The sequence below is a fragment of the Lissotriton vulgaris genome, chromosome 10 (genome assembly GCF_964263255.1).
Source record: "Lissotriton vulgaris chromosome 10, aLisVul1.2, whole genome shotgun sequence".
NCBI lineage: Eukaryota > Metazoa > Chordata > Amphibia > Caudata > Salamandridae > Lissotriton > Lissotriton vulgaris.
The window spans coordinates 853,652,751-853,666,558 of NC_141698.1; the positions used below are offsets into that span (position 1 = coordinate 853,652,751).

Sequence of the window (13,808 nt, forward strand, 5' to 3'; positions counted from 1 at the left end):
CTGTATGCTGCAAAAATAACCATATGCTGCAAAACTGTTTCATGAAATTCAAGAGTGAAAGGGTCGGTACATTTTGAATTGAATGTAATTATTACATGTTTCCTGAATGTTGAACTATATATTCTTCACGAGGCTTCCCATCGTAATTTTTGATTACCCAGGCCGTTTTAGTCTGGGAGATGAATAGTTAATGCTATAATTGTATCTCTGTTTAAAAGATATAGTGATAACTCATTGGAGGTAAAGATATGACTGGATTTAAGCATTGTAAAGATATATAATGGTGGATTTGCTTTCAAGGGGAACATTTTGCAGTTCAGCAACAGTTCAAAACATTCCTCCATATAGCTTTAGTTCAATTTAAATATTTAAAAACTCAACAAGACTATCTGATAAAAGAACTGATATTTACACTAGACTCCTTTTAGGCTAAAAAGCAAAAATAAAGCATCAGTTGTTATACAGTAAAACATTTTAAATTGCATGTTCTGTCAGGTTGATATATGTGCTTGCTTATTTTCATATTCAAAACTACTTTTTTACCGATGTGCAAGCAATGCTAAAATAAAAGGCTTCAGTTAGAGCCATAAGTGCTTTGAAATAAAGCATTTACCAAATTCTGCATTGGAGTATAATCACCTACCTCATTAACACCTCCACCTTTCAGCAGCGAACACATTCCGCCAATGTATGCCGCGCCACTGCGACTGCTTTGAAATTGGCTTCCGCTGTAGAAGTGAAAGTGGAGATATGTGAACAAGTCTAACACCCATATTTAATAATGTTTGTGTAAAGGTGTTATTAACTCAATCAAAAAACAAGAATAATTCAAACATCTGTTTGCATTTCATGTGAGAAGCATCTTGTAATAAAATGTGAAGTTCACTAATTTTAACACTTTTTATTTATGTGTGTTTCCACATTGATATTTGGTGTGTAATTTCAAGCTGTCTGACATAGGTTCACTGAAATAATGTATTCCACTGTAGTTTTTTCTAAAGAAAATTTATGGGTGTGCTTCAATTGCAGAACGTACCATCTGCTGCATAAACTGTAGGTTTAAACACAAAACCTAATTTCTAATTCAAACAGAACAAACATACCCGAGAAAACAACAAATAGAATTCACCACCGCTCCCATGCTCTGCAAAATGTAAGTGGTTACCGATCAATTGTTGACCAATGTATTCATTCACATAGAGGTGCCAAATTTTTTAAGGTGCCATTGACATGTCTACTGGACACAGATGGGGAAGAGATATTTCAACAGTATGATATACTAAACATCCTACATTCTTTATTTATTTGAAAATTGATTGCTTTGTTCCATAATTGAAGCAAATTATATTTTAAATCACCAAGATTTAAGAGCAGCAATCATTTGGAAAGGCTCTTAGAATATAGAACGATCACACATATTTTTCATTTTCTTTAAGATCTGATGTCTTGAATCATCTTGTCAGACGCTTACATAATTTGCGTGCGTAATAAAACACTGGCCAAAAATCCTGGGTGTAAACTCAGAACACTGAGCTCTAGGACAGAGTTTGTGAAACACAGCTGGCATGGGCAGAATAAAGGAGACGTCCTTTCATTACAAACTTGGAGTAAATGTAGATTGTAATTCTGCTGAGTGCAACAATGTATTTATTTTATAGAAACTATTTTACATTGTGAGATAGAGTAAACTGGATTGATATTGGTGTGTACCTCCCCAAGACATAATTCTAAATTGTTGTTGTTGGAATTGACCCTTTTGGCAGGTTCACCCCTGAACTTTTTGCCTTGAGCTCTGACATAGTGGTAGTGATTTTAGGTCTCTGCGCACTTTAGCACTGTGGCCCAGTGTAAAGTGTGTGCTCTCTCTGAGTGTGTGTGGTGAGATTGACCTGCCCTCCCATAGGAATGCATGGGGGATATGTGTGTCCATGGTAATTCCTGGTATGAGAGGAGTGCAGGGGCGAGTTTAGAATGTATGAACTCGTGAGGATAAATGCTGCGCAATGGTGTGCGGAGATTTATAGAGACTGTTGCAAAAATGCCAATTTTAGAAGTTGGTATTTTTGTGTACTGTGTGTCTGCCTACCTGATGTGAATTGCATGTCTGGCTTGTGATTGACAGGAGCTGAGAAGTGTGGGTGGCTCCAGAAGCCAGGGGGAGTCAGCCCAGTGGTGAATAGAGAGATCTGCATGCAGATGGGAGGGAGGAGTTGCACCTGGACCTGAATAGGGCTGTGCCTTTCCTCCACAATGCGTCTAATCCCTGAGCCCCCACCTGACAAAGGAGAGAAGAGCTGAGCAAAACAAAGTGCTCCAAAGCTCCCCTAAACCAGCTCTGACTGGTATCCCCCAAGCCCTGTCCTGTGACACAAAGGGATTAACCGAAAACAGAAAAGAGTGGAAAAAGGAGGAACAAATATATAATACTATTTTTCTAATAGGTGACTATAAATTCTCCTATTGTTTTTGTGGCAAACGTCCACTGCTAAATCAGTCACACATTATCAACATCATCACTAACACAAGGTGACATGATTACACATTTTATTTATTGTAATCAAACAAAAATATTCTCATCTCATTTCTTTTTTTTCTCCAAAAAACAGAAAAACAGAAAAAAATGTAAAGGCAATTTTATGCACTATACACATACATACATACCTATGTACACACCTATATACAATAAATACAGATGATGAACAACAAATACACTTTATACAAAAATCAAAAAAACAATGAAAAACACTTTTTCTTCTTCACCCTAAGAAACAATATTGCAGCAAAAGCTGAGTGCCCTCCTATTCAATCTAGGGGATACACTGGGAGGTAGTCAGACACAACTGGTTCAATGCAAAAACCTCACAGAACATAAATCTTCAAGTGTGTCGAATGGCATCAATTTCCAAAATTATTTTAAAACAAAGACTCCTCCTTATGGAAAGTGTTGACGCGGTCGTGTTTCGGCCTTCCAACATGTCTGGCCTCTTCAGGATAGGGTGACAAAGAACTCCAGGCACTCAATTCCACAGCGGCAGGCCACCGGTAGCTCACAGGGCGCCAACTGCTTCTCATTTACAGCTGGTCTGTGCTCTCGTTTACTCGCATGTAGCTCGGGGTAGTCAATATCCCAGGGGCCACTAAATTTGGCATGGGTCACTCGGTATCCACAATCACAGGGCCGCCAACATGGTCAGAACCTCAAGGTATTTACCAGTATAAATATAGGGGCTGTGACCTCATGAAAATGTTCCTGTTCTCTTCCTGATCCTGACGGAGGAGGGGGCTTGCTGCTGCTGGAGTCCAGGAGGGACCGCCATGGGGGCTGCCTCCCTGCTGGAGGACCCTGTGTGCTGGCCTCTGGGCCCGCTATGCCCCTGAACCCCCTTCCTTGGACTTTGGTTTGGTTACTTGACTGGAGGGGGAGCCTGCTGCTGCTGGGGCCCAGGAGAAGGGCCATGGGGACTGCCTCCCTGCTGGAGGGCCCTGTGGGCTGGCCCTGCTATGGGCCATGGGGACTGCCTCCCTGCTGGCCCTGCTATGCCCCTGAACCTCTCCTGGACTTTTGCTGTGGAGCTGTGGCTCCTGAATCTGAAGAGCACTATATTTTTAATTTGACCAAAGAAAAGGAGCCTGGGGGCTGCGCAGCGCTGAGCTGCAGCCCTTGGTGAGGAAATCCTAATCGTAGGGATTCCCCCGTTATGCCTTAATGGCGGGTGCCCACCCTGCCTTCTTTGGATGCTTTGCGGGTGCCCACCCTGCGTTTCTGCTGAGTTTTGCTTTTAACGTGAAGGCTGGTGCCCACCCCGCATCGTGGCGCCTTCTGCGGGTGCCCACCCTGCTTCATGCTTTATTTTCATGGCTGGTGCCCACCACGTTTTTTTTTTTTTGGAAACCTTTATTGTGCAACAAAAGCGTACAGGTACGGGCCTACAACCATTCTGGCCGGCCTCGAAATCAGTTTATAGCACAAAAAGCAACAATAGAACAGCTCAGCAGTCCCTAGAGATAAAAAACAGCTAGTATTCGAAATGACAGATATGGAAAAAGCGACCGCCGAGTACAGGATAAATTAGGTTAATTTTTTTAAATTCATAAGAAAGGAAGGATCAGACGCCATGCAATCCGCCGCAAGCACATAGGGGGCAATGAACACAGCAGGTTATCAACAATGCTAAGAGTCACAATCAGAAGATCGGCTGAAAAATACGCTTATCAGGATAAAAACATGTATTCACAATACGCACTGGCCATTACCCACCCCATTAGCGTGGAACATCCTAACTAATGTTCCCGGTAACACTAACGACAGAAACAATAAGCGAACGCTACACCTAATCACCATACTGACCCAAAAGAAGAAAGAAAAAAGAAAAGAACCAAGAAAAGAGAAGAGAAGAAACGAGGCCCATAGAAACAAAGACGAAACAAAAAACCCCGCCCCCCAACCCCCCACCCTGCACGCATGCAGAGGCTACGGCCTACCCCCCCCCCCAGCAGTGTGCCTGTCGCCCGAGAACGGAACCCGAAATTTAGGTACAGAAAAGAGAAAGGAAAAAGAAAAAAGTTATATAATACCGGAGGAGGGCCATCCCAATAGGCTCCCGGTCTCCCCTTCCATGAACGTAGTCTCTACCCCAAAAGCGACAATCAAAGCAGCAATCACTTGGTGCAGTAAAAATAGGGGTGAAACATTACACATTGCGCTATTAAGTATATTTTAAGAACTCGCCAACCCGCTCCACCCACCAGCCACACAGACATCAACTATTAAAGAACCACTTAGCCCTGGCCTGTTCGTACAAGTCCCCCGTGGCATGCCCGCAACGCAGAGAGGATCCCGTCTCGGCAGACACATGAAGACAAAATGTCCACGCCCGGCAGAGGCGCAACTTGCAGGCACAAAATGGACGCCGCCGACCACCGACAGAGTCCCCTTCACCGAAGACCAGCACTCCCCGTTCCAATTCAGGGGACGCATTCCCCAAAAGAAGCACAGGGGCGAGGAAAGAGGAAGCAGTCACAGGAGGCAACAATAGCTGAACCAGTGTCCGAGTCTTCAGCGGCGCTACAATGGACGGGGCCATCATCAAGTGCTGGGGAAGGCATTCTTCCACACAATAGAGACGCATGGGCATTCTGTCACAGGCACCCACACTGTTCGGGGTCATCCATTCCCCTCCGCATCCAAGTATAATCACAACACCCTCCACAGACGTAGATGAGGGCGATTCCTCGCGTGCCTGGGGGACTCCGCCCAGGTCCAGCTGGCCACCGCCGATGAATCAGCGCCCGGCCATGTTTACCAACCGAGGTCTTGGCTCCGGGTCGTTTAAGGCCATCAGCCAATTACGTAAATATCTCCGTCCGTGAAGCAGGTAGAGGCGCCGGGATCGCGCAAGCGATATCTGCGCGCTGTCACCGTCGCCCCGCTGCCATGCAATGCCAGGATCGTGGGCAGTATTGTCTTGCGGGCTCGGGAGCTGACAGAGCCGGGAGCCTACACTGCTGCACCGATCGCCATCTTGGCTCCTCCCCGCCCACCACGTTTTATATTTTTAATTCGGAGGGAGCCTACCCCTCATTGCCGCATTTTTGTTTTAATTACTGAAGCTAGAGCCACACCTCTTTTCACCGCTGCGGCCCGATCGCTGGAAGAGGAAGCCCGGCGCCCGCCTGACTGTGGGCAGGGCGCCAGGCAGAAGTGCAGCAGAACGGGAAAGAGAGCATGCCGGTCTGCGTAGAGGACGGGTACCGATCCCGCCTCCGCGAGTTCTGGGGAGCGAAGTCCCAGGTCCCAGTAGGGGGCCCAGGTGACGATTAAATGCGGCTGAGGCCACCATCGGCAGAGCGGGGCTCCCAGGAGAAAAGGGAAGCCCCGCGAGAGAAGTGCTGCCGCACTTAAGAGAAGAATCCTGCCTCCGCCCCCAGCCGGTGAGTGGAGCACGAGGGAGTCCGGGTTGGGAGAGGGAGAGTCAGAGCTGCCCCGTCTGGCAGCGGGCCATTCCAACGTTGTTGAGCAGTTTCTAGAGCACCAGAGGTAACCTCCGTGGGCCTCACAGTTCTTTAGGGGCAGGCCCTGTTCTTTTGGGTGTATAAGAAATCTCCTGTGAGCCCCAGAGTCTCGGGGGCAGATCGAGGCACATTATCAGCACCTGGGTGGTCCTGCAAGAGAGCGGGCTACCCCAATGAGGGGGGCATGTGATTTAGTGCCTGGGGGTCTAGAGGGCACAGAGCCCCCCTCCTTTATGCAAAGTGCCAAAAAACTGGCACAATTGGTAGAGAGTCCCTGAGAGGGACCAAAGGCACAGTGAGTGGCAGGGAACTTCACAGCTGCCCAGCAAGTACTCGGCAGCTGAATCGTTTAGGCCACAGTGCTTTGGGGGCATGTCTTTTGAAGTTAGGAGTGAGATTCACTCATTGGCCCCATATCCTTTCTCAGCTATGCAGCAATTAGTGCCAGCTGCAACGTTTAGGCCTGTGCAGAGTGCGCACCCTTGACTTCCCCTGCATTGGCGCGCCCTGACATTCTGGACACAGAGCATTTGAGCCCCTTTGACTGTCCAGTCCCCCTGGCCAGTTGGCCAGGGGGACTGGTAGGTAAATAGGGCGCCAGGCCCTAATGTAATTTATGCCTCTACTATGGTCTTTCTTAGGAGACTATGTGCTGATACCTCTAAATGTAGTTGTATATATGAGGTTGTCCCTCGCTCCTGGAAAAGGGCGATGGTGATCCCCCTCCTGAAAAAGCCTGGTCTTGATGCCGAGGTTTTGGCCAATTATAGGCCAATTTCACTGCTCCCGGCCCTGGCTAAGATCACCGAGAAACATGTTCATGGTGTCTTGTCGAGCTTTTTAGAATCTAACAACGTGCTCCATCCGTCCCAATCCGGGTTCCGTCCGAACTTTAGTACGGAAACGGCGTTGGTGGAGGTCTCTGAGATCATCAGGGAGACCTTGGATGTGGGTGGCAAGGCCATGCTAGTCATGTTGGACCTGTCGGCGGCCTTCGACACCGTCCCTCATGAGGCGCTTCTCGCTAGGCTTCATGACATCGGCCTAAGGGGGACGGTTTTCAGATGGTTTTCATCTTTTCTGGAGGGCCGCCGCCAGACGGTCTGGGTTTCCCAGAGCTCCGCCGAGATGCCGCCATTGGGAGTTGGGGTTCCACAGGGATCTGTGTTGAGCCCGACATTGTTCAACATCTTTATGTCCCCCTTGGCGGCAGCGGTGGAGGCTTACGGAGCCCAGATCGTGTCCTATGCCGACGACACGCAACTCCTTTTCACATGTGCTAAAGACCAGCCATTTGATGGGGAGAGAATTCGGGACTGTCTGGATATGGTCTTTGGCTGGTTCCAGCGGAACAGTCTAAAGGCCAACTCCAGTAAGTCGGAGGTATTATTCTTCGGCTGTGTCACCGATCCCGAGTGGCGGCAGTGGTGGCCGGCCGCCATGTGTCCTCCGGCACAATCTTCCTTGGTGGCCAAAAATCTTGGCGTTAAGCTTGATAACAAGCTTTCTCTCAGATCTCATGTTCTTGGCCTGGTTGGCACCTGTTTCGGCATTCTGAAAATGCTCCGCAAGTTTCTTCCACTTCTTTCTGCGGAGCATAGACGGATTACGGTGCAGGCGCTTATTGGATCCAGGCTAGACTATGCCAATGCTCTTTTCCTGGGTCTCCCAGAGTACTTGGTCCAGCGTCTGCAGGTGACACAGAACTCGGCAGCGCGCGCAATCTTTGGTCTGCATAGACGCGCACGGGCATCTGGCCTTCTGCGGACGCTGCATTGGCTCCCGATCCGTAAGCGGATTATGTTCAAATCTTTGACGCTGGTGCATAAAGCTCTGTTTGGCTCAGGCGCAGGATATCTTCAGAAGAGATTGGCCTTCTATCGCCCTGCTCGCTCACTGCGCTCGGAATCCCTTTTCACGGCTGTGGTTCCTCGCGTGAGGAAGGCCCGGATTGGGGGCGCTCCTTTAGCCTCAAGGCCTCCCAGCTGTGGAACTCGCTTCCACTGGAACTTCGCAGTACTCCTACCCTGCTTCAATTCAGAAGGAATTTGAAGACTTGGCTTTTTAACCTTTCTGTTTAGGTCGTTTTTCTTCTTGGTTCTCTCCTGGGCTTTTGTTTATCTTGTTATGTTGTTATACACTGTTGCCTCATGTGGAAAGCGCCGGGACACTCTTTTAGAGTAGCCGAGCGCTATATAAACATATTTTAACATAACATAACATAACATTTTGCCTAGTATGGTTTATGCTAGTGAGATTATGTTCCACTGAGATTATTTCCTAATGTGAGTTATGCTTAGGAGGTTAGGGTCTAATGCGCTTACACGTATGAGAGTATTGCATAATGTGTTTATGCTGGTGAGGTTGGCGCAGAATGTAATTCGCGCCTGATGTGATACTGTGCATTATGTAGTTTATGTTACAAGCTGATGCTAAGTACAGTGATTACCAGTGGTTACTGGTTGTACGTTTTACTTTTACTAAGTTCGCTTTGTGATGGTTCTGGCGGTGGTCCAGTGGGCCCTGTCAGGTGTGTATAATCCCTTGTAGATATGACCCGGTGCCAGGTGGCACCATGTATGTGTTATGAGAATACAAAGGCTAGTAATTATATAACCTTGTGTGGAGTTCCTTTTGAAGTGTGCCTGGTATGTTGTTGCTGTGTGCGTGCGCAAATGCTTTACACATGGCCTGAATGTTCGTACCAAGCTACCAAGGGGGTGAGCAGGGGTTATCTTTGGCGTGTAACTCCCTTGCCCTGACTAGAGTGGGGGTCTCTGCCTGGCTTTGGCGCAAGCCTTAGCCAAACAGAGATCCCATTTCTAACAGTTGTTATATCAAAACTTTATTACTATTAACTAAATGTAGTTAGTTGTCTTTGCAATTCGTTTCGTATCAACATCCTTTCAATTTCAATATAACAACCTATGACGTAATGCCACATATGCTAGGTCAGTGGTTATGAACAGTGTGGCAGACACTAAAGGGATGTGGGTTATTGTTAGAGGTGCTGCTGGGCCGACTGTGTATACCATGTGTTCACTTTATAGCGTTAATGAGGCTAATCCTGAAATGTTTAAGGAGATCTTGTGGACGCTATTTATCACTACCCTTCTATTGATAACAGTGTGCGATTTTTCCTACTTTCTGAAGCTAAGTGGTGCATAAAAATTGGATGGTGAAAGTTAGGAGTAATCTGATACATTTATGAAAACCCTTTGAATGGTTAATGTTTGGAGGGCTATATTCCCATATTATTCATGGATACATACACAATATTCAAGTGAAGAAATCTGCTCACATTCAGATTTTTAGTTTTCCGTTTGGGTAAACACCTTACCAGAAATCACCCAAATAAATCACCTGAACAGTACATCTCACATTAAAAATTCTCCCTGAAATTACACAATGCCAAATAATGGCATAATCTCTTCTTTTTGCATAAATATCTTTATATGAAATTATCAAAAATATGTGAATCACTCTGCCGTAATTCAAATCTCATCTGGGCCTAGTTTGAATATCATGGAATTTTATGAAATTGATAAGGAACATGCACCATTTTCTCAGGGCCAAAACGTTCCTTCAAAGCAGATAAGGTTAGGAAAAGTAGAACTGAAGAGAAGAAATACTAAGGCCAACGTTTGGAACTGAAAGCACTAATCATAATAATAGTTCAGCTCAAAGAGGATACGTACAAAGAAGTAATATATGAAATGGCTAGGCTGTCGTGCTTTCAGTGTTTATTTTTTCTGGATTTCAGTGGTGGTTTCTCAGTGGTTTCCATATCTTTTGAAGTCAGTGCTTTTCAGGGTTTGTTCAGCGACATAAACCCCCCAAAATAGACAAAAACTGTGTTTACCCGGTGTTTACAAAACATGTTGGGCCTTATTATGATGTCGTGGGACAAACCATTGGGGAGAGGAACTGCCCGACCTTAGGTTGGCGGATCCAACCAGACAGTCACAAACATTAATTTCACAATGGAAGCTTGTGCAGTGGGTGGAAAAGGCCAGCAGCACAAGCTTTCAATGAAAGTTTTTTGTTTTGAAACATCACTGCAGGCACCAGGTATGTTTAGCCATAGGTACCGCCCACACCCAAATTTGGAGGGCCAGGGGGTAAGGGGACCCTGCTAGGGGCTCCAAATGTTGCTTTATGACAGCCTTTCCATGTCAGAAAGTCCGAGATGGAAAGGCTGTCGGAAAATGACATCATAATCCCGACGGTGGAGCCGTCATTGTTAGGGGAATATGCAGGTTTACTGATGGACCAACAGGCTCCTTGAACCCGTCGAAACCACGTTGGATTCCCCCCGCAGGTTTAAACTCCGACGGCTGTCGTCCTAATACGGTGGTCGAACTTTAAACCTACCATGTCGGGAGGAAAGCCTCCAATAACTGGCCGGAGGCTTTCCACCCACAATCATAATCAGGCCCATTGTGTTTTGAGTGACTGGGATAGAGCACATGTTTACTTTAAAGGAGAACTATTTTAGAGCATGCAGTGACTTCCCACTGGCAGTATTCCAATGGAATTTTGCTATATTGTTCAAAGCATGGTACTTCTGTGTATTGCATTATCGCTTGTATTTCTTTCCCATCTCTCTCACATCTAATTACCACACACCCTGACTCTGTCAGCACTCTGGCTTATGGATTTAAAAAGTAAGCGTGCTATATTGAAATGGCTTGATAAATTCCTGGACACAATTGTGGGTCATTCACCTACAGCTGACTGAATATTATGACATGGGGGGTGGTTAACCCTGCCAAAGGCAGAGTACCTTGAGAAACCTTCACGATTTTGAAGTACACCAGATTACTTTGTAGTCCTACATTCTAGGGTACCTGAAACTTTATGCTCAAGCATGCTCACCACTTCTTTTCTGCACTCTTTGACTAGTTACATTATGGGGTTCTGTTGTTGTGTGGACATTCCTAACTGCCAAGTGTAACCATGGCAGAACTGAAAGAAACAAAAAGAATGAAGAAGCAATATTTTAGTGCAGTGGAAACTTTATAGAACCATGACCCACTTTTTAGAGCAACAAACTTACTTTAGTGATCCACCTACCTTTAATGGATATGAGGAGCTAGAATTCTGAATGTAACTAAAGCCTTGTGTGGTAGGGCATTGTCATTTACAAATAGCACCTTTTTCATTGAAATGGACAATTAACTTTGCAACACACAGTTTTACTGATAGAACTATACAGCATACAAATAATGATGTGTGGAAATAGGGTTTCTGCGATTATTTATCATATGGGCATCATCAAGCAAAATATCTGGATTTGTTTTGATCCTATTAAAATCTTTGTTTCCATCATACTTCAGAATTACAGAATAATGTGCTTCATTTTTGTTTTCCTAACTGGTGAATGCATACAGTTCATCCACAGGTATTAACATTGTGTGTGTTGCAAATAAAGACACCCTACAACCTTACTTTTCACATTCCTTGTATTCCAGCAAGATTGTCACATTATTCACTTAAAGCACTCCTTTCACTTTGCAGTCAGAGAAAGAAAAGTAAGTTTCAATCCTTCAACAATTAATCAGAAGACATAGCCTAACATTAAACCTCTATCTTTGAGGCACCAGCAAATAGGACAAGGGAAATACATTTTCTTTATTGATCAGACTTTCCTGACCCACCAAAAATCATAACGCACAGTTTGGAAAATGCTGTTTTAGTGACATCTCTAAGCAACCAAACTCAAGCAAAATAATTTTAGACTTGTCGTTTAGCTGGTACTTTGTATAACAAAGTTACTTTGCGTTGGCTCCTTCAGGAAGTAATACAAATTACTCATTCTTGTTCACTTTTGCTTTATTTGAATGGAATTTTAGTCTGTGGTTGTGCAGGAATTTATCAGTGTATTTATGTTTACACTGATGATGGCTGTTTTCCTTTCGGTGAGGTTTTATCAATTATTATAGGTTTAAATCTTAAGCTGGGTGGCCTGGCAATGGCACAGATATGCTTAAAAAATAACTGCAACATACATGGTTGAGAGACTGCCTAGGAATAGGATTTCTAGATTCAAGACTTTTGAATTGAGTGATAAGATTGGCACGGTATTAGCCACTGGAATGAGAAAAAATGCTTCTATCCCGGTTACTTGAATTAATGCAGAAGGGGAGGGCAAATAACTAGTGATGAAAAGCAGGTTATTGGAGCATTTCTGTGCTATTTACTGAATCTCTATTAATTATACTGATTTTGATGATGATATCAATTGTAATTCACAAAGTTTTGTAATAACCATTCAAAACCGGAATTAAAAATAAGAAAGTGAGGCCCACCAACCTCAGCCTACTAGGCAGTCATATTTATAGCCCCTTTTATCGCCCCATCACTGTATCAGGAATAAACTCAGTGTTACAAGGTCGCCAATAGTAAGGCAACAGGACTTACACCAAAAGATCTGTGCAAATATTTTCACATATACTTGTACAGTTACTTAACAAATTATTGGGGACTACAGAGGGAGATGGAGATATACCAGCATAATGGGAAATAGCCACGTTTATTATCTTGACTAAGAATGTGAATACAGTGCACATGCCTCCATCGTACTAATCAATTTTAATTGCGATAGATGCAAATCTCTATATTAGAATTATAAGAAACAGGGGGCGTGGTTACGGCACCGTTCGGGATAGCCGCTTAGGAGAGGAGCACCGCCGCGCCGGGACACCTTCGCCTCATTCAATGCGCATATTCCCTTTCATTTTGGTGTCGGAACCTCTTTATGCGCATAAGAACACCTGGGGAGTCTGGTGAGGTCTTTCCCGCACTCAAATGAGCCGCATTTATGGACTTTCGACATTGCGTCTTCTCCCCCAATGTCTTCTCACACAATGTCCATTTTACGGAAGCTCCGTGATTGACTGATGAGTGGCGGACTTCGTGCTTCCTGTTAAGTATGATGCTCTCCTAGCTGCCTTCACCATTTAAATTGTTCATTTTCCACTGCTCTGCTGCAGGAACTCTCCTATAATTAGTGCAGCCGTCATCAACTTGTGGCTGCAAGTGTTCTTCCCTTCATGAGCCCTCCAATGAAGTGCCTCAGTCAGCATTGGCCACCATTTTGACGAGTTATACACAAAATGTCGTCCAGCAATGTTACAGCCTTCGGAAAAGTTTGTGGCTCCCGCGAGCTTTGTTAACTAAAGTGGTTTTGCATTCACTAATGTTTGGAGCTTTTTATTATCAGCCTGCCTACATTATTATTAGGTGCCCTGTTGGTTTTAAGCATGAAATATGAATGTTTTGCTCAATTTCTAGCACTATGTCCTTCTTCTCTCATTGGCATCTTTAATGTGTTATATGCTTGCTGACAAACTTTCTACTGTGTGCACTTGCTTACTTGACTGCGCTTCAGGTGCTTTGCCCTTTTTACTTTTTTATACTCCTGCAGATGCCAAGCGAAGATACCTAGTGACACGCCATTTGTCAACGGACGTTTCTTGAATAACCGTACACCTTTGCAGCTCAATCCTCTCAGACTTGCTTTACAAACGGTCATTGTATGGTGTCATAGTCTCTACTTGAAATAAACCTTATCTCTCCTTTTTTTGACTGGTGTACCTCTGGATGTATGGCGCTTTAACACACGTTTTCTTTTTCCAGCCTCTTTTTCATCATCAGTTCTCCTGTTTCTACCTTCACTGACTGTTGTGCACTATGGGCAAACTGCGCAAACCAAACTTTGTCTTCACCCCTTCTAGGAGTGTTCAGGTTCCGCCTTCTTCCACCTCCTCTGTTTCTACTACTGCATGTCCAAT

The 13,808-nt window shown here is 44.9% G+C and overlaps 1 protein-coding gene across 2 annotated transcripts in view; it reads right to left on the reverse strand.

Annotated features, from left to right (window-relative positions):
• Positions 1 to 13,808, reverse strand: part of ADAM22 (ADAM metallopeptidase domain 22) — a 1,128,810-nt gene that overhangs the window by 375,884 nt on the left and 739,118 nt on the right. For both annotated transcript variants that reach the window (XM_086941795.1, XM_086941794.1), the window contains exon 12: positions 644 to 728. In XM_086941795.1, the coding sequence (XP_086797921.1) occupies positions 644 to 728 (85 nt within the window). The remainder of the gene's footprint in view (positions 1 to 643; positions 729 to 13,808) is intronic.